Genomic DNA, 13,600 nt, shown 5'->3' with positions numbered 1-13,600 from the left:
TGCAGTTGTATTCTCTGCTTAAATACATTATATCCTTAAGAAATACACTGCCCATGATTTCTCACATTTACTGACCCATTTTACTTTTAAAGCGCTTGGCCCCACATTCACATCTGCCACCTTAACCTTCTTCATCAAGGTGTTGAGGCGTAAACCTTAGAAATTAATTTGCAACAGATAGGGCCAATTTATACAAAGGGACATTTCAAAAAGTCAACAAGCACATTGGGTAACAGTCTTTTTTTATTAACAGACATGAAAATGTAACAAAATTCAGTTCATTAAAAAAGGAAAATTAAAAAGTGGGGCAGATAGACAAGACTCCACTCACAAAATAACTTAATGATGAGGGGGAGGGTAAATGGTGGAGGTATGTACTCAGAGCAACAAAAGCAGAGATTCTGAACCACAAATGGATCCATAGCCTCTAAACCCTACGCACAGCTGTACATTTGAGCAGATTGGAAACATTATTATGGTCATAGCTTCATCTTGCCTTCCAATGGGCTGCATGGAAATGTCTGCATATTTTTCCCACCAATCCTCTCAGATCTACAGGAGTGGCTAGGGGTCCATTTACAATTCAGCGAGAAAGAACAAAGGCAACAGAGAGAATGCAAATGTAAAGCACCAGGAAAAAAATGATAGTAGAGATGGAGGGACATGGGAGAGCAGGGGTTATATACAGGGAGCCCATGAGTGTGTGCCTTTGTCATCAACACATTATGGTTTTATGTAGGTTTAGCAAATCCAGGTGCTCAAAATGTTAAAGCAAAATTCCCCACAGAGTAGTGAGAGCCTGTCTGTAGTGTGTAGCTGTTTCAGACCTGGGTTCAAATCAATGAAGTATATAAACTCTGGATTGCTGATGCTATGCATTGGCTAATGAGAGGCTTTGAAGCCACCGTTCGGCCATATTGGCAGTCCTCCATAGGAATTAAAGGAATTCCACTTGAATGTTTCAAGGACAAAATTACATTTAAGTATTGTTTGTTGTTGTAGCGGGGCCAGTAACATTAGTACTTTTAAGGACATTTACATTTAAAAAAAAAAATTACATTTAGCTCACACAATTACAAATTATGCATGTAGCTGTCTAGAGTAAATGTGGCAAAAACAATTGTAGACATTTTTTTTTACAATGGTGCCATGATGGGAGGCGCGGTGGCTTCAAAACAGCACCCCCTGTCAGTCTAGTGTATATAAAAATCATTGGTTCAAATACTATTTGAAATCTTTCAAATACTTTGAGCATTTGCTTTAGCCTGCCTAGAGTGCCAGATGGGTGGGATTTGCACATGTGGGACTCTTCTCTTGGTTCCATTGCAACAGGCAAGCTCAATCAAGCAGTATTTGAATACTAGTATTTGAACCCACGTCTGGTCTCCTGTGTGCAGCTCTCTTCTCAGGCCTCGCTCTCCCCGGCTGAAGCGTTCTGGACCTCCTCTTCCAGGATAGGAACGATCAGGTTGTCCTTGGACATCAGGTTGTACTTCATCACGAAGCGCGTGAACCGATGGCACAGGAACGTCTCATTCTGCAGGGAGGGACATAGAAGGGAAACAAACAAGAGAATTAGGCTCTGTCCAGAAACAACCCATAGCACATACCCCCTAGACACAGAGGTGAATCAAGAGAAGCAGTGTATGATATGAGGTCTGATTCACTAGTTTATAGACCGTAGTGCCATTATAGCTTTGGTCTGCTTGGGGTCATTACATTGACTACTGAGCCGGGATCAGTGGACCATGAAGTGAACCTAATCATCTGCCCAGTTCTAGTAATAACCACATATCAGTCTTTCCCTACAGACCTTGGCATGGTTTCCCAAAAGCATTTTAAGGCTAATTCTAACAAACTTAGCCTTAAGATGCTTTTGGGAAACCATGCCCTGGTCTGTAGCGCCACCTGTTGACAATGATACAACCACAAAATGGAACATGACTCATTTGGCAGAAAAAGAGCACAATAACTGATTCTTCTCAATTTTCTCAACCTGGTGTACACTTGTGGATATGAGCTTTACATTTTCTAATTTAAACAAGCAGAAAAAAGCAGTTTGTGTCCCTGTGACACTATTCTATCAGTTTCAATAAGAACGAGGAGCCCAAATCCTGCTCCTCCGCCAGGTCTATTTGGGAAGTGGGAACTACCACTTACCTCATACTTGTCGAATATCTGGCGATGGTGGAAATAGGCATGAGAGAATATCCTATAGATACGGCGACACACAGAGCCCAGCTTGGCTACAGAGGACTCCTTGATGCTCACACTGGGGAGAGAAGATTGAAAGTGTACGAGTAGGAAACCAAAGTATTCCTTTACATAGTGTGTGTGTGCTCACCGGCTGGGGAAATACTTGTTGCTGTTGAGAAGACAGGCAGCTCCGTCCAGCGTGTGCCTAGTGTAGTCAATGGCAGGACACTGTGGACACACACAGGCAATTACATCTTAAATACAGTGCATGGCAGGATAAATGGAAAAATAAAAGCCTGAGTGAATTGAATTCTGATTTTAGTAACACTCACCTCTTTGGGGGTCTTGTGTGCAGCACATAGGAAGATCCACTGCTCTGTGGCAGTCATCTGCGTGCAGGTGTCTGGGTGGCACTCACTCTGCAGTTTCACAGCTAGTCCATTCAGCTCCAGACAGAATTGCCTATAACAGAGAGAAAGAAGGGGTGGGTGTGGAATGGGGATAAGGAAAAAGATGAGTGAGACAACACCAAAATCAATTACTGTAATTGATTTGGTAGACACACTCAGTGTATAGTCTAATCAGTCAAGTGCGTAGTTAGTATATGGTCAAAGTAATACGTCTAGTAAGTCAAGTGAAGGAACGCAGTGTACCTGAGGTGCTCGTACTTCCACACTCCCTCGTCCTGTCCCTCTGGAGGCTCCAGGATCTTATCGATGTTAGAGCAGTCTGCCCGGATGTTCTGCTGAATGTACTGAACATGGACAGGGGTACCACTGAGGTTAGTCAAACATCCGGATTCTGCTAACATCCTTGTGAACAGACTAAGGTTCTGACATGGATGACAATGGTCACACTAGATAAGATGGTTTATAGGGCAGCAGCCATGTTAAAATAAGGCACAGCTCGTCAATGTCAGGCTTGACAGCTACGATCAGCATTCTGCAATCGTGACAATTGAAGCTAATTTGAAGCTCAAAATGGACTCCTCAGTCATTCCCCACTGACTAACTCAACCAAACCTGCCTGTTGTACAGCCAGAGTGCTGTCCATTTCCTCAAAGGATTCATCTGGCCAATTGTAGAAATCCTGCAGTGAGAGAGGGACAAAGGGATAACGTTAATCATATTCACTGTATGTGCTCAATGGACAAAAGTGTCACCTCTCAGCCTTCACATCATCTAGCCATAGACGGCATTGTTTACATTAGCTAGCAACAGCTGTATTTGTTGACATGCTAGCTAATGTTAGCTAACTGGTAACTGTCAGCTATTTTGACATAGCTTGCTAGCTAGTTAACTGTTGTTGAACTGTAGACTTCAGCACTGTAATTAACTAGATAAAATATTTAGCATCAGCTAACTATCAAACAAAGTCATTACTTGTGTTGACCTTATACTTATAAAGTGCCCCAAATTACCTAGCTATACTGAACAAAACTATAAAACGCAACATGCAACAATTTCAAAGATTTTACTGAGTTACTGTTCATATAAGGAAATAAGTCAATTTAAATCAATTCATTAGGCCCTAATCTATGGACTTCACATGACTGGGCAGGAGTGCAGCCATGGGTGGGCCTTGGAGGGCATAGGTCCACCCACTGGAGAGCCAGGCCCAGCCAATCAGAATTTATTTTTCCCCACAAAAGGGCTTTATTACACACATGCAGGTGCATGCCAATTGCACTTTCCCTCAAAACTTGAGACATCTGTGGCATTGTGTTGTGTGACAACACTGCATATTTTAAGTGAACTTTAATTTTCCCCAGCACAAGCAGGGCCTGTGTAATTATCATGCTGTTTAATCAGCTTCTTGATATGTCACACCTGTCAGGTGGATGGATTATCTTGGCAAAAGAGAATGCTTACTAACAGGGATGTAAACAAATATGTAAATAACATTTTTGAGAAATACGTTTTTTGTGGGTTTGGAATATTTCTGGGATTTTAAATTTCAGCTCATGAAACACTTTACTTGTTGCGTTTATATTTTTGTTCAGTGTAGATGAACGTTATCAATAACAAATGTGAACTAGGTGGGCTACTAAATTAGCTTGCCAAAAGATAATGATCCTACCGCTACCGTTGTTTACGTTTTGGAACTCAATCATTGTTACATTAAGACGCCATGGAGCTGGCGCGAGATATGGGTCGGAAAACGTACCTCAATGCTGGAATCGGATGTGCCACTGTACTCCAAATTGCACATTTATCCACCCTGCTCCATCAAGAAGATTGAAATTCTACCACTTTTTATCCTTGATGCATACGCCATCTAATATGACGCTGAAACTGAATTCCACATTCCTCTCAATAACATAATTTCCCGTAGGGAAATCTTAAGATTTCTACAGGCCTTAAGATTTCTACAGGCCTTAAGGCCTGTAGGTATTGCATAAAAAAACAATGGCATAGTCCTTCACCATCACTGGAATTACATATCAATTAAAAAACTCAACATAACTATACATTTGTCCATTTCCAATAAATAGTTGTGTCACTAACAAAATACCGTTCTCAAACCATCTATAAAAAAATGAAGATGTATTATTATATTTTATGTCTTTGTTATTCCAAATCAAACATCTATTAGTGGAGAAGTTACGTTTATATACAATTAACCAGGATAGTAACACCTGCTTATGGAAATTGGCTAATTTAAGGGGAATTTTAATGAGCTCAAAGTTACATTTTTGGAAAAATTCAATGCCACCAACCTTTCAAAAACAAAAAATTGGATGTAATTCTTGATCCACCTAGTCTTAAAGATAATATTTGATGTACCAAAATCAAGCACATTTAAACCGCCCTGATATAGAATATTACACAATACACTCTTTAAAAAAAAAATTGGGTTTATTCCTCCAAACAAAATGTAAAAGTTTCAAGTCTACTTCTTTACTTGTTGCGTGGGGAACATCCAATGCCATTGCAGCCATTGCAGTCTCGATTCTTCTTCAGTTTTTGACAGCAATATGCGACCATTTAACAACCAAGCATCAAACCTCAACGTTCTCAGTGATGGGAGTAACATTTTAATTAACCCTTTCTGTTTGGTTTTTACATATTTTGATTCCCAGGTATGTAATAACATTTTATGGGAATACCGGCAATATCAACCAAATCATTAGATTGATACTTTAATGCAACATGTTTTATTTAATTTAAAAGTCAAACCAGATAGAAGAAAATACATTCAAACACAGCCTTTTATAGACTCTGATCTATCCTGTAAAAAAATGTATAGTGTCATCTGAGAGCTGACTTTTTTCCCTCCCAGTATTTGAATGCCTCTAAATGTATATTTTTTAATGAGAAGCGCCATAGTCTGTGTGACCAATAAAACCAGGAATGGTGCTATTGGGCAACCTTGTTTTATACCTCTACCTATTTGAAATCTGCGAGTAGTTCCATTAGGTAATTTAATTGAGCTATTGCATCCATGTCTGAATGACTTGTTTAAAGTAATTGCCAAATCTAAAGAAATCCAGTGTTTCAAACATAAAACTATACTCTATCGTATCGAATGCTTTACAACAAATTGAAATATATATGTTTGGGGGATCGACAAATAAAACGGTCTTAATTTAAAAGGTTACTATAATCTATCAAATCTAAAACCAAAGAATATTATTACGAATGTGCCTCCCTCTCATAAATCCCGATTGAAATCATCAGTAATTCTTTCAAGACATCTTTAATCTTTCTGCAAAGATAATAGTTAACAATTTGACATAATTATTTAAAGTTATAGGCCTCCAGTTTTCTAATATTAAAGCATCTTTATTAGGCTTTGGTATTAAAGAGATTAAATCTTGAGACATCGAAGTAAGTAACTTCCCCATTTCAATAGCTTCTATGAATACAAATTTAAAAAAAATCACAAATGTCATCTTGAAATACTTTATAAAATTCACTGGTTTGACCCTAATTACTAGATGATGCCTTTCTTAATCTCTTCCAAAGATATATTTTGGTCACACATTATTTTGAACTCCACAGCAATACACCTAGCATTCTCTTTTATGGAGGACAGAAAAGAGGTTATATCGCCAATATTATCCCTTTTAAGTATATAATTTATCATAGAACTATGTAACAAAGCAAGACATTTCCTTTGGATTTCTGATGTCCATTAATGTTCAGTTTAACCAAGGAGAGTTCAGCATTTATTTTTTCCAAGTAAAAAATGTATTTAGTATTTTTCTCACCTTCCATCCACTTTGTTCTTGATCTCAAATCAAATCAAATTGTATTTGTCACATGCGCTGAATACAACAGGTGTAGACTTTACCGTGAAATTCTTACTTACAAGCCCTTAACCAAAAACGCAGTTCAAGAAATAGAGTTAATAAAATATTTACTAAATAAACGAAAGTTTTAAAAAATCAAATCATTCAAAATGAAACAAGAAATTTACATAACAATGAGGATATATACAGTGGGTACCGGTAGAGTCAATGAGCGACGGTACAGGTTAATCGAGGTCATTTGTAAAGTGACTATGCATAGATAATAAACAGCGAGTAGCAGCAGTGTAAAAACAATGTAAATAGTCCGGGTGGCCATTTGATTAGTTTAGTTGTTCAGCAGTCTCATGGCTTGGGGGTAGAAGCTGTTAAGGAGCCTTTTGGTCCTAGACTTGGCGCTCCGGTACCGCTTGCCGTGCATTAGCAGGGAACAGTCTATGACTTGGGTGACTGGAGTCTTAGACAACTTTTTGGTCCTTCCTCTGACACCACCGCCTAGTAAGTATATAGGTCCTGGATGTCAGGAAGCTTGGCCCCATTGATGTACTGGGCCGTACGCACTACCCTCTGTAGCGCCTTACGGTCGGATGCCGAGCAGATGTCATACCAAGCGGTAATACAAACGGTCCGGATGCTCTCGATGGTGCAGCTGTAGAACTTTTTGAGGATCTGGGGACCCATGCCAAATCTTTTCAGTCTCCTGAGGGGGAAAAAGTGTTGTCGTGCCCTCTTCACAACTGTCTTGGTTTGTTTGGACCATGATAGTTTGTTGGTGATGTGGACACCAAGGAACTTGAAACTCTCGACCCGCTCCACTTCAGTCCCGTCGATGTTAATGGGGGCCTGTTCGACCCTCCTTTTCCTGTAGTCCACGATCAGCTCCTTTGTCTTGCTCACATTGAGAGGTTGTTGTCCTGGCATCACACTGCCAGGTCTCTGATCTCCTCCCTATAGGCTGTCTCATGGTTGTCGGTTATCAGGCCTACCACTGTTTTGTCCTCAGCAAACCTAAGGATGGTGTTGGAGTCGTGCTTGGCCACCCAGTCATGGGTGAACAGGGAGTACAGAAGGGGACTAAGTACGCACCCCTGAGGGGCCCCAGGGTTGAGGATCAGCGTTGCAGATGTGTTGTTGCCTACCCTTTATCACCTGGAGGCGTCCCGTCAGGAAGTCCAGAATCCTTAAGCTTTGTCCTCATATATTCTGTTTTAATAATGTGCTCGTCTTGATGACTCAAGTCCATAGATGGTAACAATGTCTTTGATTATAGACTTTTGGTCTTAGCAACCACCTTTCCTCTTTGAATGGCCAACCTTCTGACCTTCTGAATTCCCAGTATGCACCATATAACTTCAACAAGTTTGCCTTATTCTAGCATTCAGTTATTATAGATTTAGCTGCAGTCTTGAACTGTTCATCAGCGAGAAGTGTTTTGCTCAATTTCTGGTAATTGTTATTTTTCTGTCCATCTGTAGATGCTGCGAGGTTGATTGAAAGAAAAAATGGCTTTATGGTCCGTGAGGACAGAGGTTTCAATAGAGACATCTACTCTGGATATTAACCAAAAATCGATTCTTGATTGCTTGGACATCTTTGCAACACAATGTATATTGTTTTATATATATATATATATATATATATCTCAAAACCATCAAATCCCAAACATAAATTAAACTTGGCGGGATTATTCATTCTTGTAGCTCAGGAGGTAAGCAATCCCATTGAGGATCCCCAATATAATTCCAATCCCCTCCTAAATTCAGTATGGCATCCACAAATATATCTAAAAGTAAATTGATTTCCTGATAAAAATCTTGAAATAGGTTTTTGAACTGTTATTTGTAGCATAAATGCTTCCCAAAATAAAAAGCCCACAATTCACATCTATAACAAAAATGAACCATCATCCAGAATGATGAGCCTTACTCTTGATTACTTTACCTTTAAACTTCCCTTTCAAAACTGCCAAGCCAGCAGAATGGTTACTTCCATAATGGCACTTTGTGTTGAATGGAGATTGTCTGGCACTGAAATTCCAAAATGTCTGCAGTGGTTATTGCTAGCTAGCATGAGGACGAAAAGGGCAGTTTTCCATGAAAACTAGCAGTATTCTTCGATGTATCAGTGTGGATACATGTACAATTTGGAGTACAATGGGATATCCCATCCCTGCATTGAGGTACGTTTCCCCACCCATATCTTGCACCAGCTCCATGGTGTGGTTAGAGGTTAATATACCCATGATTGCGTTCCTACCCCAGTGCAGCTGTCGTAAACAAGCGTAACAGTAGGGTCGGTATCTCCTGGCAACTACGTTAGCTAGCATCAATTAGTTACTAGCTAGCTATCAAAAGTGGTTCTCTGGTAGTATTCATATTGGGAATTTAGTCTAGTTTGCCAACTATCTAGCTAGACAAGTGTCGAAATGTCTGCGGTGCAACATTCTTAGCAAGCTACTAACGTTACTGCCTTGCAGTCCCGACCCTTCCTGTTTTTCAGAAGACATCTCCGAGCAACGACTAAAAAGCCATCACCGAAATTTAATTCACGGTTGAGGCAAGGCCACTCTGATCACCGATGGCCTCTTCACCAAATGTAATCGTATTCCGATCTGTAGAAACATACCTTCGCCTTGGTTCCAGGCCTATTCCTCCTCAGAACTGCAGTACCCTCCGCCATGACCATCTCGACAGAATGCCCGGATGCAAATGATGCACAGGCTTGTGACGGATAACAAGAACGGGGATAGGGAGTAGGGAGCTACCAAATGGTTGTCATTCCTCCAGAGATACTGACACTGCATATTTGCTTGCATACATACACAAGTATGTGTGAATCATAGTATTTGAAGAATACAAGTGTATGCAGGGGTGGAAGAACCTTTTACCAAAACCTGTTCTTTCAACAAAATGTTATGCAGATCTGAGTTGCATGTTAAGTTCATATGTATATTCAACTTGTCTTATTCAGAGTGTTGCAGGTGGGGACCTGTGAAACACGCTCCTCAGCCTGAACAGTCCCCACTTGCACATAAAATACATCCCAAATCCTCTTTTCATATATCTGCTCATGAGATACACATCCAGATTCAATAGTCCACTTTATTATTGTAACAAAACATGATCAGAATTATTTACAATTGAATAACATAGAAAAAACTAAGACATGAATGAGGCAAAATTCTTCTCTAACAGGATGGATGGGGGTTACATGGATGTTTTACAGTGAAACAGATTTTACTCTACATATTTGCCAAGGATGTCAGCATCACGGAACAGGAAGTATTCCTGAAAGACAAATGGAGATATAAATTAAAATAGACAATCAATACACAAACTAATGAATATGGTAGTTGGACATAATTTCAAATGATCACTTATCATACATCTAATAATAATAAAGTAGAAAACAGTTCTAGACATGCCTCGTCTTCCAGGTTGACTTTAGTTCCTCCATACTCTGGCAGAAGGACCTTCTCTCCAACTTTGACACTCATGGGTGTCAGCTTCCCTTTCTGAATGAGATCAGTAGAAAAAAAGAGCTATATTGTATCAATGTGGTCCTTGAAGTTAAACACGTCTAATCTCTGGTCATTGTGAAATCTGATAAGCCAGTTAGACAACTCAGACAGAATGTAAGCCACAATTGTAGAAACTCCAGTTAGTTACACAAATCATACATAAGCTACTGTTTAGCCAGAGAGAGTGAGATCAAAGTAAATTACCTGGTTTGTGGAGCCTGGTCCCACTGCCACCACTGTGGCCTGCAGAACCTTGCCTTGGGCCTTCTCTGGCAACATGATGCCCCCCTTCGACATAGTCTCTGCAGCCAGACGCTCCACCAGCACCCGGTCAAACATGGGAAGGAATTTCCTGAAAGCCTAAAAGATGTAGGCGAATGGTTTTATTTATGACGGAGACAATGTACAACAACTTTGCAACGGATTTAATCTACATAGCTCATCTGAGGTTGAGAAGTGTTGGACTCTTCTTCAATGAGTGCTTGACATTCCAATTGTTATACCCTCAAATTGTCACTAGATAGAGTTTGATCCATTGTGTGAACTGATAAATGCTTAAGTAATACAAATGCACGAGAGGGGCCTCGTCAATAGCCAAAAGAAGATGTGTTGTAACCATCTGCCATCATCTGCTGAAAATAAGGACAATTTGGTGGGGGACTGTTTAACTACGCAAGTCATTTAAGAATTTGTTCTTATTTACAATGACGGCCTACTCCGGCCAAACCCGGACGACGCTGGGCCAATTGTGCGCTGCCCTATAGGACTCCCAATCATGGCCAGATGTGATACAGCCTGGATTCAAACCAGGTACTTTAGTGAAACCTCTTGCACTGAGATGCAGTGCCTTAAACCGCTGTACTACTCTGGAGCCCCAGTGTACACCATTCAAAACCTTAAGGTGGATTCCAAGAGTTCCTGGTTTGGTAATTGTAGTTGGTCTTTTTGAACAGCTAGTTTTTGTGAATGTCCGAAACTAATCATATCTGTGAAAGAGACTTTCATTTGGCTCCTTGACTTGCATATGGTTACGCCTACTACCATTTTTTGAGCTGGTGGTATGTACATTTAAGCACTACTGAAAAAGGGCACTTTGGGATTAAATGAACATATATTTTAGCTGAACGTAGCAATGAGCTTGCACACTGAACACAAGAAACTAGTCACTAAGGGAAACATAAACCTACTACAGGTTAGTGGTACTCCATGCAAAATAGTTGGAGTGAGTGAAGCTGAAGATATGGTGGATGCCCCGCAGGCTGTGGAGATTCCGTGCCGTTCAACAGTTTTAGGGAAATTGATATGCTGATCGTGAAGGTGGATTTTGTGGCTTTTATTGCATATGTGATTAATTGTCCTGCCCAAATGAACAAGAGGTCCAAGGAACTGGCCATAATTGTAGCTGCAGCTGAAAGGTTATTGGGACTCCACGGCCAAAACATTGCAAGGAATACTGTCCAAAGATGCTCTTCCTTCAAGCCCCAGAGTCTGAAGGGATCAGAGTTGATGTTTGAATGACTAACGGAGTACATTGATTTGTTTCTTTGTCTTTTATTTATTTGGGAACAATAGGAGTATACTAACCCGTACAGTGGGTGGCAGCATACACCTCTCACATATTTTTGCGGACCTCCAATATACCATAGAAAAATAATTAGTTGAACCTTCCTCCACTTGTAACTGTACAGGAAATCATTTGTGAGGGTTTGTTACTGCCCTTGACTACTAGCAGTGTCCAGGCAATTTGCAAGTAGCCCGCCAAAGGCAACAAAGACACCATTAGTATTCACTATTGAAAAGATGTAAAGCAGCATTTCCCAAACTTGGTCCTCGGGACCCAAGGGGTGCACATTTTGTTTTTGCACTAACACTACACAGCTAATTAAAATTATCAAAGCTAGATGATTAGTTGAATCCACCATATAGTGCAAAAACCAAAATTTGCACCCTTTGGGGTTCCGAGGGCCGAGTTTGGGAAACCCTGGCGTAAAGCAAGGAATTGTTAGATATCTGATGTAGAACAATCTTTAAGCTAAAACTAAGATTACTCAAAGTAGAGTATGGATTCTCTCTGTGGCCAGCATAATGCAAGGAGCTTAGGAGTCAACATTTTGAAGATTTGCAACACCAGCTGCCTGTCTGGTAACAGATGTATCTTTGACCTTGGATGAAGGTTGTGGTGAGACAGGGGACAGAAGAGGGTTTGTGGTTCTAGGCTATTGACTCATGGGCAGGGCTCTCCAACCCTGACCCACAGATAAACTTCTATACTAATCATGGCTTTGATGTTAGACTAAATTCCAGAACAGGTGAGGGAGTGTGCTCACACAGCCCCAAAAATCTATCAAACTTAATTTTTTTGTCACATTCTTCCTAAACAGGTGTAGACAAACAGTGAAACGTAGGCAAGGCTTTGTGGGGTTTAGTAGGCTCAAGGACTCAGACGTCAGGAGATAACATTGAACACATAAACAAACCATTAAAGGTCTGTTCTTCAGTGACTGGGGTTTCAGATCCCATTTTAACATCTTTGGAATACTGTGCAATATTCCCAAAAAGAATTGTGTAATCTATGACTAATTTTAGCATATTACAAGTGCGGCAAAAATAATGGACAAATAAAATGCTGTGACGCTTTGGCACATGGGGTCACGGCGTCTGCGTTACCCGGAACTGGTTGATAGCCGGTAATTCCCTTTTTCGTTGTGCAAGGACAGACAGTTTAATAAACTAGAACATACAATAGGGCAAATAAAATACAACACTTGTGCCACATAGCATCAATTTAGATGGCAACGGCAAATGCTTCTACTTATCACTTTATTCGTTCTTCATAGTTCACTAGTACCCATCAACTACAGTGCCAATTGTGAAACTCGTGCTGGCAATTATCTCCATATATAACCAAAGATTTTGAGATTGATGGTGCAAAATAGCAAGTAATCTCGAGCTAGCTAGTTTAGCTATCGGACAATCAGAAGTGTGGGACAATGCATGGCATATCGCATAGGTCAATATATGACACGCCTTTACACAGTAACGGTAGCTAGCTAATCTGATAAAGTCCTCCTGTATTCTTGGTCATGCCTGACCTTGCCTGCGAGAAAGCATAGGTTAGCTACTACAATACAATAGGAAACTCGGAATGCTAACTCTGCTATTGACAAACATGACATTCGGCATCCTAAATTCTATGTATGTGTTTTTTATAAAGAATATCTTACCATTTATGTGAGAGACCTTGTAATGTTGAGCACAGACTTCTTTGAGCGTGGATTTGACACACTGAACGAGAATCTGCACGTGAGGAAATATCAAGAAATGGTTCGCGCATGCGTGTCTTCAAATGTCCTTACTTTACTGTTCCTGGACAGTTTCAGTTCCAAAATATTCCATTACCCCACAGAATGCAAAAGGCACGTATACACATAAAAGTAACAAAAATTCGGCAGAAGTTACTCGTCAGAACAGTTGTGAAGAAATTATAATTTATGTTTCATGTGTTCTCATGTGATTGCAGTTTGCAGCAATGTTGCACAATGTGTCAACTTTGAACCCCCTTTTTTCTCCAATGGCGCATGAGAAAGTTCTGGAACATGGGGCCCTGGAACGAGCATATCAGTGAAACGTGT

General features: G+C 40.3%; 1 protein-coding gene across 2 annotated transcripts; it reads right to left on the bottom strand.

The window, feature by feature from the left end:
• Positions 1 to 225: 225 nt before the first annotated feature.
• On the bottom strand, positions 226 to 13,500 carry LOC129821138 (MOB-like protein phocein). Of its 2 annotated transcripts, XM_055878475.1 has the most exons (8): positions 13,193 to 13,500; positions 10,173 to 10,328; positions 3,223 to 3,285; positions 2,850 to 2,950; positions 2,529 to 2,658; positions 2,345 to 2,424; positions 2,161 to 2,272; positions 226 to 1,537 (listed from the first exon to the last, which is right to left on the bottom strand). In XM_055878475.1, exons 1-8 carry the CDS (start codon positions 13,193 to 13,195, stop codon positions 1,406 to 1,408), a joined length of 777 nt encoding a protein of 258 aa, XP_055734450.1. In that variant the 5' UTR covers positions 13,196 to 13,500; the 3' UTR covers positions 226 to 1,405. The 2 variants fall into 2 exon arrangements, with proteins under 2 accessions (XP_055734450.1, XP_055734449.1); XM_055878474.1 differs by lacking the exons at positions 10,173 to 10,328; positions 13,193 to 13,500 and adding an exon at positions 9,074 to 9,224.
• Between the last annotated feature and the right edge of the window lie 100 nt (positions 13,501 to 13,600).

This window comes from Salvelinus fontinalis, chromosome 23, assembly GCF_029448725.1.
Source record: "Salvelinus fontinalis isolate EN_2023a chromosome 23, ASM2944872v1, whole genome shotgun sequence".
Classification (NCBI taxonomy): domain Eukaryota; kingdom Metazoa; phylum Chordata; class Actinopteri; order Salmoniformes; family Salmonidae; genus Salvelinus; species Salvelinus fontinalis.
This window is presented reverse-complemented; position numbering and strand designations above follow the sequence as displayed.

Bases quoted from the DNA above. Each gene is read 5' to 3' on its own strand.
- LOC129821138 (XM_055878475.1), bottom strand. The intron at 2,659-2,849 runs GTACACTGCGTT...TCTCTGTTATAG, and splicing joins TGGAAGTACGAGCACCTCAG to GCAATTCTGTCTGGAGCTGA. The intron at 1,538-2,160 runs GTAAGTGGTAGT...CCCTCCCTGCAG, and splicing joins AGATATTCGACAAGTATGAG to AATGAGACGTTCCTGTGCCA.